Source organism: Mesoplodon mirus (assembly GCF_964341445.2).
Source record: "Mesoplodon mirus genome assembly, chromosome: 5".
Lineage (NCBI taxonomy): Eukaryota > Metazoa > Chordata > Mammalia > Artiodactyla > Ziphiidae > Mesoplodon > Mesoplodon mirus.
The window spans coordinates 37,448,392-37,467,367 of record NC_138980.1 but is presented as its reverse complement, the minus strand read 5'-3'; the positions used below and the strand labels follow the sequence as shown (position 1 = coordinate 37,467,367).

General features: G+C 42.5%; 1 protein-coding gene across 1 annotated transcript; it reads left to right on the top strand.

Moving 5' to 3' along the window:
* Positions 1-10,507: 10,507 nt before the first annotated feature.
* Positions 10,508-14,970, top strand: CD70 (CD70 molecule; the record flags this gene model as incomplete). The annotated part of the gene is given in 4 exon segments (XM_082623831.1): positions 10,508-10,540; positions 10,543-10,752; positions 11,747-11,780; positions 14,199-14,970. Coding segments are annotated over 4 exon segments (666 nt in total). The 3' UTR covers positions 14,588-14,970.
* Between the last annotated feature and the right edge of the window lie 4,006 nt (positions 14,971-18,976).

The window sequence follows — 18,976 nt, the reverse complement described above, 5'->3', positions numbered from 1 at the left end:
CACAATAGACCAGATAGATTTAATTGATATTTATACGACATTCCATCCAAAAACAGCAGATTACACTTTCTTCTCAAGTGCACATGGAACATTCTCCAGGATAGATCACATCTTGGGTCACAAATCAAGCCTCAGTAAATTTAAGAAAATTGAAATCATATCAAGCATCTTTTCTGACCACAGTAGTAAGAGATTAGAAATGAATTACAGAGAAAAAACATAAAAAACACAAACACATGGAGGCTAAACGATACGTTACTAAATAACCAAGAGATCACTGAAGAAATCAAAGAGGAAATCAAAAAATACCTAGACACAAATGACAATGAAAACACGATGATCCAAAACCTATGGGATGCAGCATAAGCAGTTCTAAGAGGGAAGTTTATAGCTGTACAAGCCTACCTCAAGAAACAAGAAAAACCTCAAATAAACAATCTAATCTTACACCTAAAGGAACTAGAGAAAGAAGAACAAACAAAGCCCAAAGTTAGCAGAAGGAAAGAAATCATAAAGATCAGAGCAGAAATAAATGAAAAAGAAACAAAGAAAACAATAGCAAAGATCAATAAAACTAAAGGCTGGTTCTTTAAGAGGATAAACAAAATTGATAAACCATTAGCCAGATTCATCAAGAAAAAGAGGGAGAGGACTCAAATCAATAAAATTAGAAATGAAAAAGGAGAAGTTACAACAGACACAACAGAAATACAAAGCATCCTAAGAGACTACTACAAGAAACTCTATGCCAATAAAATGGACAACCTAGAAGAAATGGACAAATTCTTAGAAAGGTATAACCTTCCAAGACTGAACCAGGAAGAAATAGAAAACATGAACAGACCAATCACAAGGAATGAAATTGAAACTGTGATTTAAAATCTTCCAACAAACAAAAGTCCAGGACCAGATGGCTTCATAGGTGAATTCTATCAAACATTTAGAGAAGAGCTAATACCCATCCTTCTCAAACTCTTCCAAAAAATTGCAGAGGAAGGAACACTCCCAAACTCATTCTATGAGGCCACCATCACCCTGATACCAAAACCAGACAAAGATACTACAAAAAAAGAAAATTACAGACCAATATCATTGATGAATATAGATGCAAAAATCCTCAACAAAATACTAGCAAACAGAATCCAACAACACATTAAAAGGATCATACATCATGATCAAGTGGGATTTATCCCAGAGATGTAAGGATTCTTCAATATATGCAAATCAACCAATGTGATACACCATATTATTAAACTGATGAATAAAAACCATATGATCATCTCAATAGATGCAGAAAAAGCTTTTGACAAAATTCAACACTGATTTATGATAAAAACTCTCCAGAAAATGGGCATAGAGGGAACGTACCTCAACATAATAAAGCCCATATAAGACAAACCCACAGCAAACACCATTTTCAATGGTGAAAAACTGAAAGCATTTCTTCTAAGATCAGGAACAAAACAAGGATGTCCACTCTCACCACTATTATTCAACATAGTTTTGGAAGTCCTAGCCATGGCAATCAGAGAAGAAAAAGAAATAAAAGGAATACAAATTGGAAAAGAAGAAGTAAAACTGTCACTGTTTGCAGACGACATGACACTATACATAGAGAATCCTAAAAATGCCACCAGAAAACTACTAGAGCTAATCAATGAATTTTGTAAAGTTGCAGGATACAAAATTAATGCACAGAAATCTCTTGCATTCCTATACACTAATGATGAAAAGTCTGAAAGAGAAATTAAGGAAACACTCCCATTAACTTTGCAACAAAAAGAATAAAATACCTAGGAATACACCTACCTAGGGAGACAAAATACCTGTATGCAGAAAACTATAAGACACTGATGAAAGAAATTAAAGATGATACCAACAGATGGAGAGATATACCATGTCCTTGGATTGGAAGAATCAATATTGTGAAAATGACTATACTACCCAAAGAAATCTACAGATTCAATGCAATCCCTATCAAATTACCAATGGCATTTTTTACGGAACTAGAGCAAAAAATCTTAAAATTTGTATGGAGACACAAAAGACCCCGAATAGCCAAAGCAGTCTTGAGGGGAAAAAAACTGAGCTGGAGGAATCAGACTTCTTGACTTCAGACTATACTACAAAGCTACAGTAATCAAGACAATATGGTACTGGCACAAAAACAGAAACATAGATCAATGGAACAAGATAGAAAGCCCAGAGATAAACCCACGCACCTATGGTCAACTAATCTATGACAAAGGAGGCAAGGATATACAATGCAGAAAAGACAGTCTCTTCAATAAGTGGTGCTGGGAAAACTGGACAGCTACATGTAAAAGAATGAAATTAGAACACTCCCTAACACCATACACAAAAATAAACTCAAAATGGATTAGAGACCTAAATGTAAGACTGGACACTATAAAACTCTTAGAGGAAAACATAGGAAGAACACTCTTTGACAAAAATCACAGCAAGATCTTTTTTGATCCACCTCCTAGAGGAATGGAAATAAAAACAAAAATAAACAAATGGGACCTAATGAAACTTCAAAGCTTTTGCACAACAAAGGAAACCATAAACAAGACGAAAAGACAACCCTCAGAATGGAAGAAAATATTTGCAAACAAATCAACAGACAAAGGATTAATCTCTAAAATATATAAACAGCTCATGCAGCTCAATATAAAAGAAACAGACAACCCAATCAAAAAATGGGCAGAAGACCTAAATAGACATTTCTCCAAAGAAGACATACAGATGGCCAAGAAGCACATGAAAAGCTGTTCAACATCACTAATTATTAGAGAAATGAAAATCAAAACTACAATGAGGTATTACCTCATACCAGTTAGATTGGGCATCATCAGAAATTCTACAAACAACAAATGCTGGAGAGGGTGTGGAGAAAAGGGAACCCTCTTGCACTGTTGGTGGGAATGTAAATTGATACAGCCACTATGGAGAACAGTATGGAGGTTCCTTAAAAAACTAAAAATAGAATTACCATATGATCCAGCAATCCCACTATTGGGCATATACCCAGAGAAAACCATAATTCAAAAAGACACTTGTACCCCAATGTTCATTGCAGCACTATTTACAATAGCCAGGTCATGGAAGCAACCTAAATGCCCATTGACAGACAAGTGGATAAAGAAGTTGTGGTACATATATACAACAGAATATTACTCAGCCATAAAAAAGAATGAAATTGAGTCATTTGTTGAGATGTGGATGGATCTAGAGACTGTCATACAGAATGAAGTTAAGTCAGAAAGAGAAAAACAAATATCGTATATTAACGCATATATGTGGAACCTAGAAAAATGGTACAGATGAACCGGTTTGCAGGCCAGAAGTTGAGACACAGATGTAGAGAACAAACGTATGGACACCAAGGGGGGAAAGTGGCGGGGGGGTGGGGATGGTGGTGTGATGAATTGAGCGATTGGGATTAACATGTATACACTGATGTGTATAAAATTGATGACTAATAAGAACCTGTTGTATAAAAAAATAAATAAAATTTTAAAAAAATTTTTTTAAGTTCAATCTGAGACTCTATAAAATTTTCAGCAAGCAAAAGCCTATGCGATCAATTATAGTTATATAAATCATCAGGCCAAGTTTATCGGACCAGACTTATTTTGCAAATAAATTAGTCTTAATTTGGCTATATTTGGTAGAAATGAGGGTAATTTTAGAGAGAAAAAGATTATTTCAGTGAATGTTAAATGCCAGTTTTGCTAATGGAGGTCTGTATTTACTAAGACTCACCTCCTGGACAATTCTTTGCTGTTACGTTATTTTAATGTAAAGATTAATTGAATTATTAAAGGACACTCTAAGTTTGTTTCTGAAGTTTATCTCAGTAATATACCTTTGGATGAAGGTCAGATGCCCCACAACCTGTAGTCAGGGCATTAAGCATACTGGAAAAGACATAATTTAAGGACTATCTCCAACCTAGATGGAAAGACCCTTATCAGGTACTCTTAACTAGCTCATGCACACTGAGACTGAAGGGAACTGACTCTTGGATTAATTCCCACTTACAAAGGGCCCCTGCACTGGACTGGCCTCTGGGAGGACTGCTGACCTCAAAATCACCTTAAGGGCTTCCCTGGTGGTGCAGTGGTTGAGAGTCTGCCTGCCGATTCAGGGGACACGGGTTCATGCCCTGGTCTGGGAAGACCCCACATGCTGCGGAGCGGCTGGACCCGTGAGCCATGGCCACTGAGCCTGCGCATCCGGAGCCTGTGCTCCGCAACGGGAGAGGCCACAACGGTGAGAGGCCTGCGTACCGCAAAAAAAAAAAATGTATATGACCATGCCAAATGGCTCCATTCCTTTGGACAGGGTAACCCAAATGCTGACTCTCATCTGGACCAGGATTAAAATTGCTACCAAATATAACCTGGTTATTACTCCTGCTTGGGCCCCTGGTTACAGTCATTCTTTTACTGATCTTTGGCCCCCGCCTTCTGTATCTGCTTGTCTAGTTTGTTCTTTCTAAAGACACAACGGTTTCCCAGACAAGATGAAGGTGATGCAGAGGTTCCAGCCACTCCTGGGAACAGATCCTGCCAGAATAACAGCGAAAGTCACCCTGGATCCCTTAACGAGACAGAGTGAGAGCTCTGTGACCCCAACTAACTAGGTAGGGTCTACTAGCCCGTTGCCAGCCTGAAGAAGCTACAGAAGATAGACTTTCACCCTTCATCCTCCCAATAAAGATTTCTTGGGGTTCAGGTCTCTCAGGGGGGATTTGATGCAGGAGATAGATGGGCCCCATGGTGAGCAGCTAGAGTTTGTTCCCTGGGGACAGAAACTCCATAACAGCACGAGCCAGTGAGGAAGCTGAGCCCTGCCCAGAGAAAAGACCACATATTCCTCATTCTCGAAGTCAAGGAGATCTTCCCGACTACACACGCACAGAAAGGCTCCCCGAAGGTCAAAAGGAAGGGGGCGTCACCTCATAGTAAGTGATGCCAACCTACCCATAGGTCTCTTCGCTAGCATCCGTCTTGGTTAAGAGATGCACGCTCACACATGGGAGGACCCTGAGATACACCAAATATGGACTCAGAACCAGGCAAATCAAAATGATTGGCCAGGGACTTCCCTGGTGGTCCAGTGGACTCCAAGCTTCCATTGCAGGGTCCTCGGGTTTGATCCCTGGTTGGGGAACTAAAATCCCACAAGCCACACAGGTGGGGGGGGGGGGCGGGGGCGGGGATGATTGGCCAAAGGAAACCCGGAAGAAATGCCCCATAAAAGTGATTCAAACTACCACGAGGGTGCGACTCTCTCTCTGAGCCCGCCCATGTGTCTATCCACACATCTTGTACTCTTTTTCCTCCTAATAAACACTTTACTTGTTTCACTGCTTTCCGTCTCTCTGTGGCAATTCCTTTCTACACAGCTGATGGGCCAGGGCCTTGTCGCTGGCCACTGGTCCCTGGAGGTCTGGTGGATAGGATTCAGCGCCGTCACTGCCGCAGCCTGACTTCAATCTCTGGCCGAGAACCAAAATCCTGCTTCAAACCACTGCAGGTGGAGCTCACCCAAGATCAGTTCATAGGATGGAGAAGGGGACAGGGATAGAGTAGGGGAAACAGGTGGCTAAGTCAGAGGTGTCCTGATGTCCCCATTCCCAGGTGAAATCTCAGAAGTGGGAAGATTATGCAGTTAAAGGGGAGCTGTACACTGAAAGGCTTTGGTCTCCTTCCTTCCTGCTAGCATTCTGGCAAGGACAACACCAAGTGGCACAGCCCTAGGGCAACTTGGGGACGTTCACAGTAAAGGGACACCTGAGTTGGCATCTTCAAGCCGCCCCTGGTTCCCAGGGGCAATCTTACTTCCTGCACCCAGATTTCCGCACCCGGGGCCGCTCCCCTCCACCCCCTCCCCTGCACTGTGCCCAGACTCCCCTGGCTTCTCAGAAGTCCTGAGGAAGGGGGAAAATTACCTTGCAAGGGGAAGGGAGCCCATCATATCCCCTCCCTGCAGCCTCATCTTGCTTGCAGGTGGAGGAAGCTCTGCTTTCAATACTTCCTGAAACACCAGCAAACCACCCCATGCAGAATTGCATCATCTAGAGAGCAATCGATCGATGGAGCCCCCGCAGTGTCCCCAGCCCAGTAATCCAGAGCAGTGGGAAAACCCAGGCAAGTGATGCAAATGTGCAATGAAAGCCAGGCACTTCCTGCCTTCAAGTTCTTTGCTGTGTGGATTAAGCTGATATGTCTCTGAGACTGCTTTCGGTGGAAAATGGGAATCAGAGCATCACCCAGTTCCTAGGGCTCGGGTGAAGGTTCCAAAAGGTGATACCTGCCGAGTTCTTAGCATGGGAATAAGCCCTCAATATGAATGACTCTTTGGATTGCTTTCTGTTTCTTTGTTACCACGACAGGTGCCACATTGAATTTGTGTGTGTACATCTCTGTTTGTGACACGTGCGTGCGAGTGTGCTTACAAAATGAAATCCTTGAAATGAAACTGATGGACATTAGGGGAGGTGCATTTTGGGATCTTGATAGATTTGCCAAACCGTCCTTTCAAAAGGCTGGATCCATTTCAAATCCCAGCATCCGGGTATTAGGGATGCTTTTCACCTACATGCTTGCAACACTGTGAATCTTCAGATTCAACCAACACTCTGATCATTTACCAAATTACGATAGGTGCAAAAGAAAAGGTGTATTCCGTGTGCTTTTAATTTTTAGTTATCTTATTCAGAACAGAGAGAATATTGCGTTTCACATTCGATCGTGTACTTTTTAGAACCTGACTTCATATTCATTTCATTTTCTAGAAAGTATTAGTCACTTCTTAATGACTTAACTTCTGAGTTATATATATCAGGAGAACAATTTTGTCTATTTTGGGCCTTGCAAACCTTTCTTTTTTCTGTCTTGCTGCTTGTGTGTGTGTGTGTGTGTGTGTGTGTGCCTTTAACTTGGAAGGTATTTTTAATGCAGACATTATTAATTTATATGTGAAACATAACAACATTCTCTTTTATGTTTTCTTCATTTTTTTCTAACATACTTAAAAAGTCTGCACTACACCCAGATGAATTTTTATGAATGCATCATACTTTCAGTACTTTCATTACTGAAAGTGGGGTCTGGCTGTTCACTGTTCAAAAGCCAATAAAGAGGCAAGGTCGTTGGAAAGGAAAGTTTGCTTTATTTCGGATGCCGGCAACGGGGGTGGGGGATGGCGGGGGGCAGAGGGCAGACTTCTGTCCAAAGGCCAACTCTCTGCCCCCCATAATCAGTGGACAAGAGCTTTTATAGATGGGGGGAGGGGACTACATGCAGAAACAGTCATTTTGAAATTGGTCAGCGGTGGTCTGACCAGTGTCATCTTGATTGTTTCAAGTACAGTTCAAGTCTTCAGTTCCAGGGTCGGTTTGTTCCCATTTCCTTAAGGCCAATTCTTGGAATTGTGGCAACTTATGTCATGGCTACATTCTGGTCATCGTGTAGTTAACTTCTTCCATCTGGTGGAGGTTTCAGTATCCACAAGACAGCTCACAGGATAGGGGTCAGAATATTATCTAGAGCCCTCGAGAAGGAACTAAAGGTCCTTGACTTTGCTTAATGACTAAACTATTATTATTTAGTCTTATTGGACTGTTTTCCTTTGTTTCCTTTGTTTCTGCATTCTCCTTTCTCTGATTAAACTTATTCTTTGGCTGAAATTTTTCTACAGACAAAAGGCAGGCAGAGGACGTCGGGAGGAAGGACCACAGGGCCCTGCTCCGTTTCACTTTCATGGCTTCTTTTTTGTTTGTTTGTTTTCTTTTTTTTTTACTTAAATCTGTGATCCAGCTGGAATTTACTTTGGGTTTAGCCATCTTTTTTTTTTTCATCTTTATTGGAGTATAATTGCTTTACAATGATGTGTTAGTTTCTGCTTTATAACAAAGTGAATCAGTTATACATATACCTATGTTCCCATAACTCTTCCCTCTTGCGTCTCCCTCCGTTCCAATGGAAATGAAAACAAAAATAAACAAATTGGACCTAATGAAACTTCAAAGCTTTTGCACAGCAAAGGAAACCATAAAGAAGACCAAAAGACAACCCTCAGAATGGGAGAAAATATTTGCAAATGAAGCAACTGACAAAGGATTAATCTCCAAAATTTATAAGCAGCTCATGCAGCTCAATAACAAAAAAACAAACAACCCAATCCAAAAATGGGCAGAAGACCTAAATAGCCATCTTTTAACCTCCCTTGTGAAAATGAGGGAATTTGCATTTTATTGCCAAGAGGGCTGGCCTCATCTTTCTGTGTTGATCAGCCACCTGAACTTCTTTGTGAATTGTCTGCTTGTACCCATTCCCGTTATTCTAATGAGCATTTCCGGGGGGGAAATAGCAACATTAAAAGCTAGCCTTTATTGACCACTTGCTGTGTGCCTGTGCTATGCTAAGGGCCTTGCATGTGTCTCTCCTTAAAATCTCATCACAGCCCATTTTATTATTATTTAAATTTTTTATTTTAATACAATTTTTAAAGGTTGCTTTCCATTTGCAGTTATTACAAAATATCAGCTACATTCCCCGTGTTGTACGATACATCCTTGAATCTGTCTTACAGCCAGTAGTTTGAACCTCTCACTCCCCCACTCCTATATTGTCCGCACACACACTGGTAACCACCAGTTTGTTCTGTCTGTGACTCTGCTTTTTTTATGTTATATTCACCAGTTCCTTGTATTTCACAGCCCATTTTATAGATGGAAACATTGAACTTAAGCTGATGGGGGTGTGAGTTTCCCAAAGGCTAACATGTGACATTCCAGAGATTGGAATCCAGGTGGGTTGAGAAACTCCAGATTCTACATACTTAACCATGCTCGGTAGCAATTATTTTTGACTGTGAATGGCTTTCAGCTAGATGGAGGTAGGGAAAGGACACCAGGTGGGCTGCAAAGAACCATCAAAGGTCCAGAGTGGGGACCATGACAAGACAGAGATTGGAATGTCTTGCAGATGAAGTTAGCCAGCAGAGCTAGACTTTAGAACCCAGCGGGAGTTTCATACAGTATGAAAGAAGGTCAGGGACAGTTCGGAGGATCACGCCCACAGGCTCAGGAGAGCTTAATGTCCCTTTGAGGGTGCTGCTAGCTAAACCCTCAGGCCTGGAATCCTAGGGTTTTCATAAAGGAAATTCCTTTTGTAGTTGGGGGTCTCAGGGAGTATACGATCACCTGGATCCCAGGAATTCTGGACAGTTTTGTCTCCCCTCTTTCTTCTACCTGCCCTCCCACATCAGCAAACGCTGCTGGCTCCAGCTCTGACATCTATTCACCTCCTATTCACCTCCTTCTCTCCCCCACCCCACTCCCAGCCCAGGCCAGGCCACTGTAACTCCTCACTCTGGAATGAAATTTTCAAGTCTCAGTGTCTACAAGTAAAGCTTCTTAGACCACAGCCATGTGCACTTGGCATATACAGTCTGTGACAGATTCTTTGCTACTAGTGTGTGGTTTGATTCACTGATACTAACAAAGTACTGTCCCAACTCTACAAAGCCCAGGTAGCGTCTCTTCATCTTGTAGCTACGCCGTTGTTACTCCTTTCCTGAGGCTGCCATAACAGAGCACCACCCACTAGTGGCTTGAAACAACAGAAATTTACTCTTTCACCATTCTGGAGGCCAGAGATCTGAAATCAAGGTGTCTGAAGGGCTGCGCTCCTTTCAAAGGCTTTAGGGGAGATTTCTTCTTTGCCTCTTTCTGGCTTCTGGGGTTTGCCAGCAATCCTTGGGGTTCTTTGGTGTATTTTGCATCACTCCAATGTCTACCTCCAACTTTCCTCTGTGTCTCTGAGTGTCCTCTCCTTTTCCTATGAAGACATCATGGGATGTAGGGTCCACCCTCATCCTTACTTCTGCAAAGACCCTGTTGCCAGATGAGGTCATGTGCTAAAGTTCTGGGTGGACATGAATTTGGGGGTGACACATTCAAACCACTACAGTCATCAAAAACGGGTGTCCTCCAAGACCACAGGGCAACAGAATTGAAAGGCAGTGTGGCATGTATACAAGATCAGGCTATGGAAGTGACCCTTGGTCAGCTTCTACTCTCTTCCTATTAGGCAGGTCAGTCATGTGACCACATCAAGGGTGGTCCCACCACGGGGGCATCAGGGAGGCTGGGAAAATGGAGAGGAACACATGGATATTTGGGGACCCTTCCTCCATCCCTGAGTGCTGTGGCTGTAGCCCTGAGGCCCAGCAGAGCATCTGGTCCATAGTGGATGTTCAATGAAGATTTGTTGAATGAGTACCAGGAAGGTGAGTGTGGAAAGTCAAATAGAAAAATTGAGGGACACCCTGGCCCACCTAGTCTGCAGACTGGGGACCGGCAGAAGCTGGAGGGGAATTCCCTGCACTGTAGAACTGAGTCTGGTCCCTCCCTTTGCTGGACATCCCCAGGGTGGGGCATGGTTGGTCCCTGGCAGGTTCAGGCAGGCAGAGAGGGCCCCGTAGCTGCATGAGAGCTGAGGTTCCTTCCCTCTTCCTGCCTGCCCTCTACACACGCTCCACCCTGCCACACAGCTGATGAAGTGCTTGCAGAGGATCATGATGGCAGAGGAGTCCTCGGGCTGCCAAGTGCCCCAGCGGCCCTGGGTGTCCATCTGGTGGGTGGTTTTGTTGCTGTTTCTCCTTGGCATGGTGACAGGCTGCCTCATCTGCAGTGTGCGCCTCACCCGAAAGCAGCAGCTGGATTCAACTGGGGTAAGTCCAGAAGGGAGGATGAGAGAGACAGATGTACATCTGCCTTCTGCAAGCTCAGGAGCATGGGGACCTCTAGCTGGGGCCGGGCCCTGGGGAGGGGGTGCAGCGCCAAGGGCAGGTAAGCAACTGAGGAAAGAATCAGCTCAGGGCTGAGGGCTGGTGAGCTAGAGCGCAGACTAACAGACTCGCGACCAAAAAAGAAAAAAAAGAAAAGATCAGAATGAGATGAATAAAAATCTGCCAGGGGGACTTCCCTGACCGTCCAGTGGTTAAAACCCCTCGTTTCCAGCGCAGGGGGGCGGGGGGTTTGATCCCTGGTCTGGGGAATTAATAGCCCGTATAGCACGCGGCGTGGCCAAACAATAGAAACAACTGCCAGGAAGAAAGATCTGGTGGAAAAGAACAAAGCGAGAGAGACCAGAGCAGGGAGGGGAGGCGGGGGCAAGGCTGCCCCCGGGGGTCTCCGGCTCAGGATAGTCAGTTCTGCCAACACCAAGAGGTAAATCCCGGGTGGAGATCCCGGGGTGGAGGATGCATCTGAGAAAGATACGTACCATATGGGGGCCTGGAAAATGACTCGTCTTTGGTGTTCCCCCAGCAGGCTGACTCAGAGGCTGCTGGGGGCTTCTCGAAGCTGGGAAGGGGCGGTTCCGGGACCTCCAAGGACAGGAGAAACCCTGGTCACCTACCACAGGGTCCGGCTTTGGGGGCTGCATTACGGGGGTGGGAGAGCTTTGCAGGGGAGAGAGGCAGGTGTGCCGAGGCGCCCTGTGTTATATCCTGGAAACTAAGAAGTTCTTCAGAAGGTCTTCTCTTCATGCTCACGGCTAGTTCATACCTACTTCCTCTTTAAGAGTTCTTCACAAAGGTCCCAACTCAGTCCGGTGGGATGACGGGTGGATAGAAGGATAGGTCGAGAAAAGAGAGCTCTTCCCTCGGGGGCACTCAAGACCTCTGGCGCTTAGGTGTTCAGCCCTCTTTTCTTTTCTTCCAGTGGGACTTAGCGGAGCTGCAGCTGAATCACACAGGTAAAACCAGATGCATATGTGTGTTGGAGAAAGAGAAAAGAAGGAGGGTGGGGGAGGGAGAGAGAGAGAAAGAGAAATTGAGAAAGGATGAGAAAAAGAAACAAAGAGAGGGAGATACGGCGGCGTTCTGTTGAGTGCCTGCTTCCTTGCGCAGCCTTTTGCTTTCTCCCTTGGGAGATCCCAAACCAACTAAACCAAGCTAATAGCCATCACTAACCTGCCCTCATTGAGGCCACAAACACTAATTAAGCGGCTACTGTGAGGCAAACCCTGTTCTGGGTGTCCCGAGAGCCCACAGAACCGACAGAAATCCCTGCCCTGTCGGTGCTTCCCTTCTACCAAGGGGATCAGAAAATAAATAAATAAACAAGGAAAATATGCAGCATGCCAAGAGAGTAAAACACGCATCTGGTATTTCTGGGAGGAATATTAAGTAAGGGAGGGGGACCGGGCAGGCCAGCGTTGGGTTTGCCCTTGAAGATGCAGTCATGGGGAAGGCATCCCTGAGAAGGGGGCTTTAGAGCAAGGACGTGAAGGAACGTGAGGGCGGGTGCCATTTGGCAGTGTTCTCCCAGCCTCTCTCTAACCCTCTTCCTCTTTGGGCCTCTCTCCCCACCACTCATCCCCAGAGGGCTGGGCGTGTGTTCATTCCATTTTGTAATGGAGGGAAATGCTCTTCATCTTTTTTCTCTGGGTGCTTTCTGCTAGGGCTGCTACGACAGAATAACAGACCAGGTGGCTTATAAACAAGACATTTCTTTCTCATGGTTCTGGGGGCTGTGAAGTCCAAGGTCAAGGCACCAGCAGATCTGGTGTCTGGTGAGAGCCCGCTTCCTGGTTCATAAACAGCCAGCCATCTTCTTTTTTTTTTTTTTTTTTAAGTTTTTTTTTTTTGATGTGGACCATTTTTAACGTCTTTATTGATTTTTTTACAATCTTGCTTCTGTTCTTTAGCCGCGAGGCATGTGGGATTTTAGCTCCCCCGACTTAGGGATGGAACCCAAGCCCCATGCGTTGGGAACATGGAGTCTTAACCACTGGACCATCAGGGAAGTCCCCAGCCAGCCATCTTCTCATCTTTTTGCTGGGTCTTCACGTGGCGAAAAGGGAGGGAGAGAGGTCTCCGGGCTCTTTTCTTTCTCTCCCCACCCCCCCTTTTTTTTTCTATTCTTTGGCCACCCCACATCACCCCACCCCGCCCCACGGGGCATGCGGGATCTTAGTTCCCCAACCAGGGATGGAACCCGTACCCCTGCATTGGAAGTGTGGAGTCTTAACCACTGGACCCACCAGGGAAGTCCCTCTTTCTGTTTTTAAATTGAGATATAGTTGACATACAACCTTGTATTAGTTTCCGGTGTACAACATGATTCTCTATTTGTATATATTACAAAACGATCAACACAGTGTCTAGCGAACATAGTTACAATTTTTTTTTCTTGCCATGGGAACTTGTGAAATCTTCTCTCTTAGCAACTTTCGAATATACAACACAGTATCATTAACTCTAGTCACCATGCTGCATATTACACTGCCAGGACTTAGTTTATAACTTATTTTATAAGTTTTACCTTTCGACCACCTTCACCTATTTTGCCCACCCCATCTCCCACCTGTGGCAGCCACCAGTCTGTTCTCTGTATCTATGAGTTTGGGTTTTGTTTTCTTTTAGATTGCACGTATAAGGGAAGTCATACAGTATTTGTCTTTCTCTGTCTGACTTACCCCTAGGTCCACCCATGTTGTCACAGTGGCAGAATTTCCTTCTTATTTTATGGTTGAATTATATATATATATATATATATATATATATAATATATAATAATATATATAATATCACATCTTTATCCATTATATATATGTGTGTGTATGGTGTGTGTATATATATACACACAATCCATACATACATATATGTGTGTGTGTATGTGTATATATATATATAGATATATAGATATCACATCTTCTTTCTCCATTCATCCATCAGTGGATATGGGGTCTCTTTTTTTTTTTTTTTTTTGCTTGTTTGTTTGTTTTTGTTTTTGTTTTTTGCGATACGTGGGCCTCTCACTGCTGTGGACTCTCCCGTTGCGGAGCACAGGCTCCGGACGTGCAGGCTCAGCGGCCATGGCTCACGGGTCCAGCCGCTCCGCGGCATGTGGGATCTTCCCGGACCGGGGCACAAACCCGTGTCCTCTGCATCAGCAGGCGGACTCTCAACCACTGCGCCACCAGGGAAGCCCATGGGGTCTCTTTTATAAGGGCTCCACCTTCATGATCTAATCACTCCCCAATGCCCCACCTTCTAATACCATTCCCTTGGGGGTTAGGTTTCAACATGGGAGTTTGGGGCGTTCCCTCTATAGCACTCAGTTTCCCTAAACCTCCATCCTTCCATCCCTTCTCCCACAATCCTCTCAGGATCGCGGCAGGACGCCAGGCTGCGCTGGCAGGGAAGCCCAGCCCTGGGCCGCTCCTTCGTGCATGGGCCAGAGCTGGACAACGGGCAGCTGCGTATCCAACGTGATGGCATTTATAGGCTGCACATCCAGGTGACCTTAGCCAACTGCTCTTCCTCCACATGGACCGCCAAGCCCCATAGCACCACCCTGACCGTGGCCATCTGCTTCCCCACAGCCCACAGCATCAGCTTGCTACGCCTCAACTTTCACCACAGCTGCTCAGTCGCCTCCCAGCGCCTTACGTTCTTAGCCCACGGGGACATTCTCTGCACCAACCTTACTCTGCCTCTGCTGCCCTCCAGAAACGCTGATGAGACATTTTTTGGGATTCAGTGGGTGTGCCCTTGACCATTGCACTTCCTGGCCCAGATTTGTTGATAGGGATTTTTTTCTTTGTTTTATCGTCAATTTATTCGTAAGTATTTTATTATTTTGGATACATTGTATTGTATCCAAAGGTTGTATTTCTCTTCCTGAGAATGTGTTGGCTTTTTTTTAACCTTTTTATTATTTTTTCTTTTTTTCGTTTTTTTTTGGGGGGGGGGGACTGCACCGTGTGGCATGTGGGCTCTTAGTTTCCCAGGCAGGTAATGAACCCACAACCACCTGAAGGGCATCTGAAGGACAGAGTCCTAACCACTGGACCACCGTGAGATTACATTTTTAATGCACAGAAACATAATTGATGTTTCTATATTGATTTGGGGGGGGGGGTGTGCTGGCTTTTTGTTTGTTTCTTTGTTTTACTTTACAGAATCTGTTTATTAGATCCAACAGTTTTTGGTTAAAGTATTTTTAAACTCTTCTAAAAATAAAAACAATTTTATTTCTTCCTTTCCACGTCTGATACCTTTCTTTTTCTTCTACAATACCTAGGTCATTTCGCACCTATATCTGTAGGATAAATTCCTAGAAGTGGAATGGCTGGGTCCAAGAGGGTGTGTTTATAATTTTGATATCTATTAAAAAATTGATCTCCACAGGTGTTGAACCAGATTTTTAATCTGCTCCATGTGAGCATGGCTGCTCTGTGAGATGTGAAAAGAAGCTTTTCATTTGTCTTATTTCTAATAAAAAGGGAGCCTATTCCCTGCCCCCATACTTCAGTGTCATTTGAATCATTTGTATTTTCTTTTCTGTAAAATCATGTGTAGACACTCTTTTTTTTTAATTGAGGTGAAATTCACATAAAATAAAATTAACTCTGTTAAAGTGGCATTAATGCATTCACATAACTATATTCAATATCTGGTAATAAACCATAATGGAAAAGAATATGAAATAATATGAAATATATATATTTTTTTTTTTTTGGAGAAACCACCAAATAGTTTTTCAATGTGTTCACTCCTTGCCCAATTTTTCTTAACTGAGTCATCAACCTCTTGCTTTCTGTTTTGTACAAAGTTTTTATATGTTAAGGAATTTAGCCCTTTAACTGTAATATGAGTTGCAAATATCTTCTCAGTTTGTCTTTTAACTTTTGACGTTGCCTATGACTTTTCTTTTTTTTTTTTGCTGTGCATTCTTTTTATTTTTACATCCTTGGATGTAAATATCTGTTTCTTCTTTAATGGCTTGTGGATTTCCTGATCCAACACTCTCCAAAATTCCACACTGCTCAAAAATTGTTCTCACTTTACCTGGCTTGAAACTCACAGGCTGAGACCTCATCTCTATCCTGGCATTTTCACAGTCCCCCCTCCCCAACACCTCCCTGCAAAATAATTTACTTAATTAATTTAATTTTTTTTTTTTTTTTTTTTTTTTTTTTTGCGGTACGCAGACCTCTCGCTGTTGTGGCCTCTCCCATTGCGGAGCACAGGCTCCGGACGTGCAGGCTCAGCGGCCATGGCTCACGGGCCCAGCCGCTCCGCGGCATGTGGGATCCTCCCGGACACGAACCCGTTTCCCCTGCATCGGCAGGCGGACCCTCAACCACTGCGCCACCAGGGAAGCCCAATTAATTTAATTTTAAAAAAACCACCTAGGCTTACAGAGCTCTGGTTTCTCAGATATTGCCAAACTTCTCCCAACCCTTCCTTCCCGCATTTATTTGTTTTCTTCCTTCTTCTCTCCTTCAAAACAATCACTTCTTTGTTGCCTCTGCTATAGCCACCAGAAACCAACCTCACACCCACCCCTTTCCTGATCACAAAATCCTCGGAGATCTTAGAGTAACCTCTCTTCCCCAGTAGGAGGCAGAGACCTGGTAGCTGGAAGTTCTTTGGAAATTGTCATCAGCTTATGCAACTTAATGGGGTAAAAGGTATCAATCATTTCCCTACTCTCCTCCCATCACCATGGCAACTACCTAACCAATGAATGTCTTATCCTAGGACCTTATCCTGACTTTGATTATTCAAGATTTAATCATCTTGAATTATTAAAACTGCCATCTTCATTTTCCTTTGGGTTAAGAAGGAACAAAATATTAGCAAGCCAAATTCAACAATACATTTAAAGGATCATACACCATGATCAAGTGGGATTTATTCCAGGGATGCAAGAATGGTTCAACATATGCAAATAATCAGTGTACTACATCACATTAACAAAATGAAGGATAAAAACCATATGATCATCTCAATAGATGCAGGAAAATCGTTTCACAAAATTCAACATTCATTCATGAAAAAACTTTCAACAAACTGGGTATAGAGAGAAGGTACCTCAAGATTAAAAAGGCCATGTATGACAAGACCACAGCTAACATCACATTCAATGGTGAAAAGCTGAAAGCTTTTCTTGTAAGATCAGGAACAAGACAAGGATGCCCACTCTCACCATTTTTATTCAACATAGTACTGGAGGTCCTAGCCAGAGCAATTAGGCAGAAAAAGAAATAAAGGCATCCAAATCAGGAAGAAAGAAGAAAAACTGTCTCTATTTGTAGATGATGTGATTTTATATATAGAAAACCCTAAATACCCCACAAAAAAACTGTTAGAATTAATAAATTCAGTAAAGTTGCAAGATACAAAATCAATATACAAAAATCAGTTCCATTTCTATGCATTAACAGTGAACTATCAGAAAGAGAAATTAAGAAAACAATTCCATTTATAATTCAAAAATTTAATCTAAGAGGTGAAAGATCAGTGCACTGAAAACTACAAGACATTGATGAAATTGAAGAGGACATAAACAGATGGAAAGATATATCATAGTCATGGATTGGAAGAATTAATATTGTCAAAATGTCTGTATTACTCAAAGCAATCTAAAGGGTTAATTCAATCCCTATCAAAATTTCAATGGCACTTTTCACAGAAGTAGAAAAGTAATCCCAGAATTGTATGGAGCCACAAAAGACCCCAATTAGCCAAAGCAATCTTAGGAAAGAAAACAAAGCTGCAGGCACCATAGTTCTTGATTTCAAACTATATTACAAAGTTATAGTAGTCAAAACAGCATAGTGTTGGCATAAAAACAGACACATAGAGAGACCAGAAATAAATATATGCATATATGATCAATTAATTTATGAAAAAGTAGCTAAGAATATACAATGGGGAAAGGATAGCTTCTTCAATAAATAGTGCTGGGAAAGCTGGACAGTCACATGTGGAAGAATCAAACTGGATCCCTATCTTACACCATACACAAAAATAAATGCAAAATGGATTAAAAACCTGAACATAATGGTAAATTCCTTAACATTGGTCTTGGCAATGATTTTTTGGATTTGACATCAAAAGCAAAGGCAACAAAAGCAAAAATAAACAAGTGGGACTATATCAAACTAAAAAGCTTCTGCACAGCAAAAGAAACCATTAACAAAATGAAAAGGCATCCTAGGGAATGGGAGAAAATATTTGCAAACCATATACCTGACAATGGATTTATACAGAAAATGTATAAAGAACTCATACAACTCAACAGCAACAAAAAAAAAGAAAGAAAAAGAAAAAAAGAATCCAATTTTAAAAATGGGCAGAGAGACTGAATAGACATTTTTCCAAAGAAGACATACAAATGGCCAACAGGTACATGAAAAGGTGCTCAACATCACTAATTATCAGGAAAATATAATCAAAACCACAATGATCACACTTGTCAGATGGCTATTATGGAAAAGACAACAAATAACAAGTGTCAGTGATGATGTGGAGAAATGAAACCCTAGTACACTGTTGGTGGGAATGCAAATTGGTGCAGCTGCTATGGAAAACAGTATGGAGATTCCTCAAAAAATTAAAAATAGGACTACCATATGATCCAGCAATTCCTCTCCTGGGTATTTATCCAAAGATTTAAAAACACTAATTAGAAAAGATATATGCACCCATCTGTTCATTGCAGCATTATTTACAATAGCCAAGATATAGAAACAACCTAAGTGCCCAAAAATAGATAAATGGATAAAGAAGATGTGATAGATAGATGATAGATAGATAGATAGATAGATAGACAGATAGATAGACAGAATATTACTCAGCCATAAAAAAAAGAATCACTATTACTCAGCCATAAAAAAAGAATCAAACCTTGCCATTTGAGATAACATGGATAGACCTAGAAGGTATTATGCTAAGTGAAATAAGTCAGACAGAGAAAGGCAAATACTGTGTGATTTCACTTACATGTGGAACCTAAAAAACAAAACAAATAAACAAACAGAACAGAACATAAACAGAGTTATAGGTACAGAGAGCAAACAGGTGGTTGCCAGAGGGGAGTAAGGTGGAGGAAGGAAAGAAATTTGGTGAGGGAGATTAAGAGGTACAAATTTCC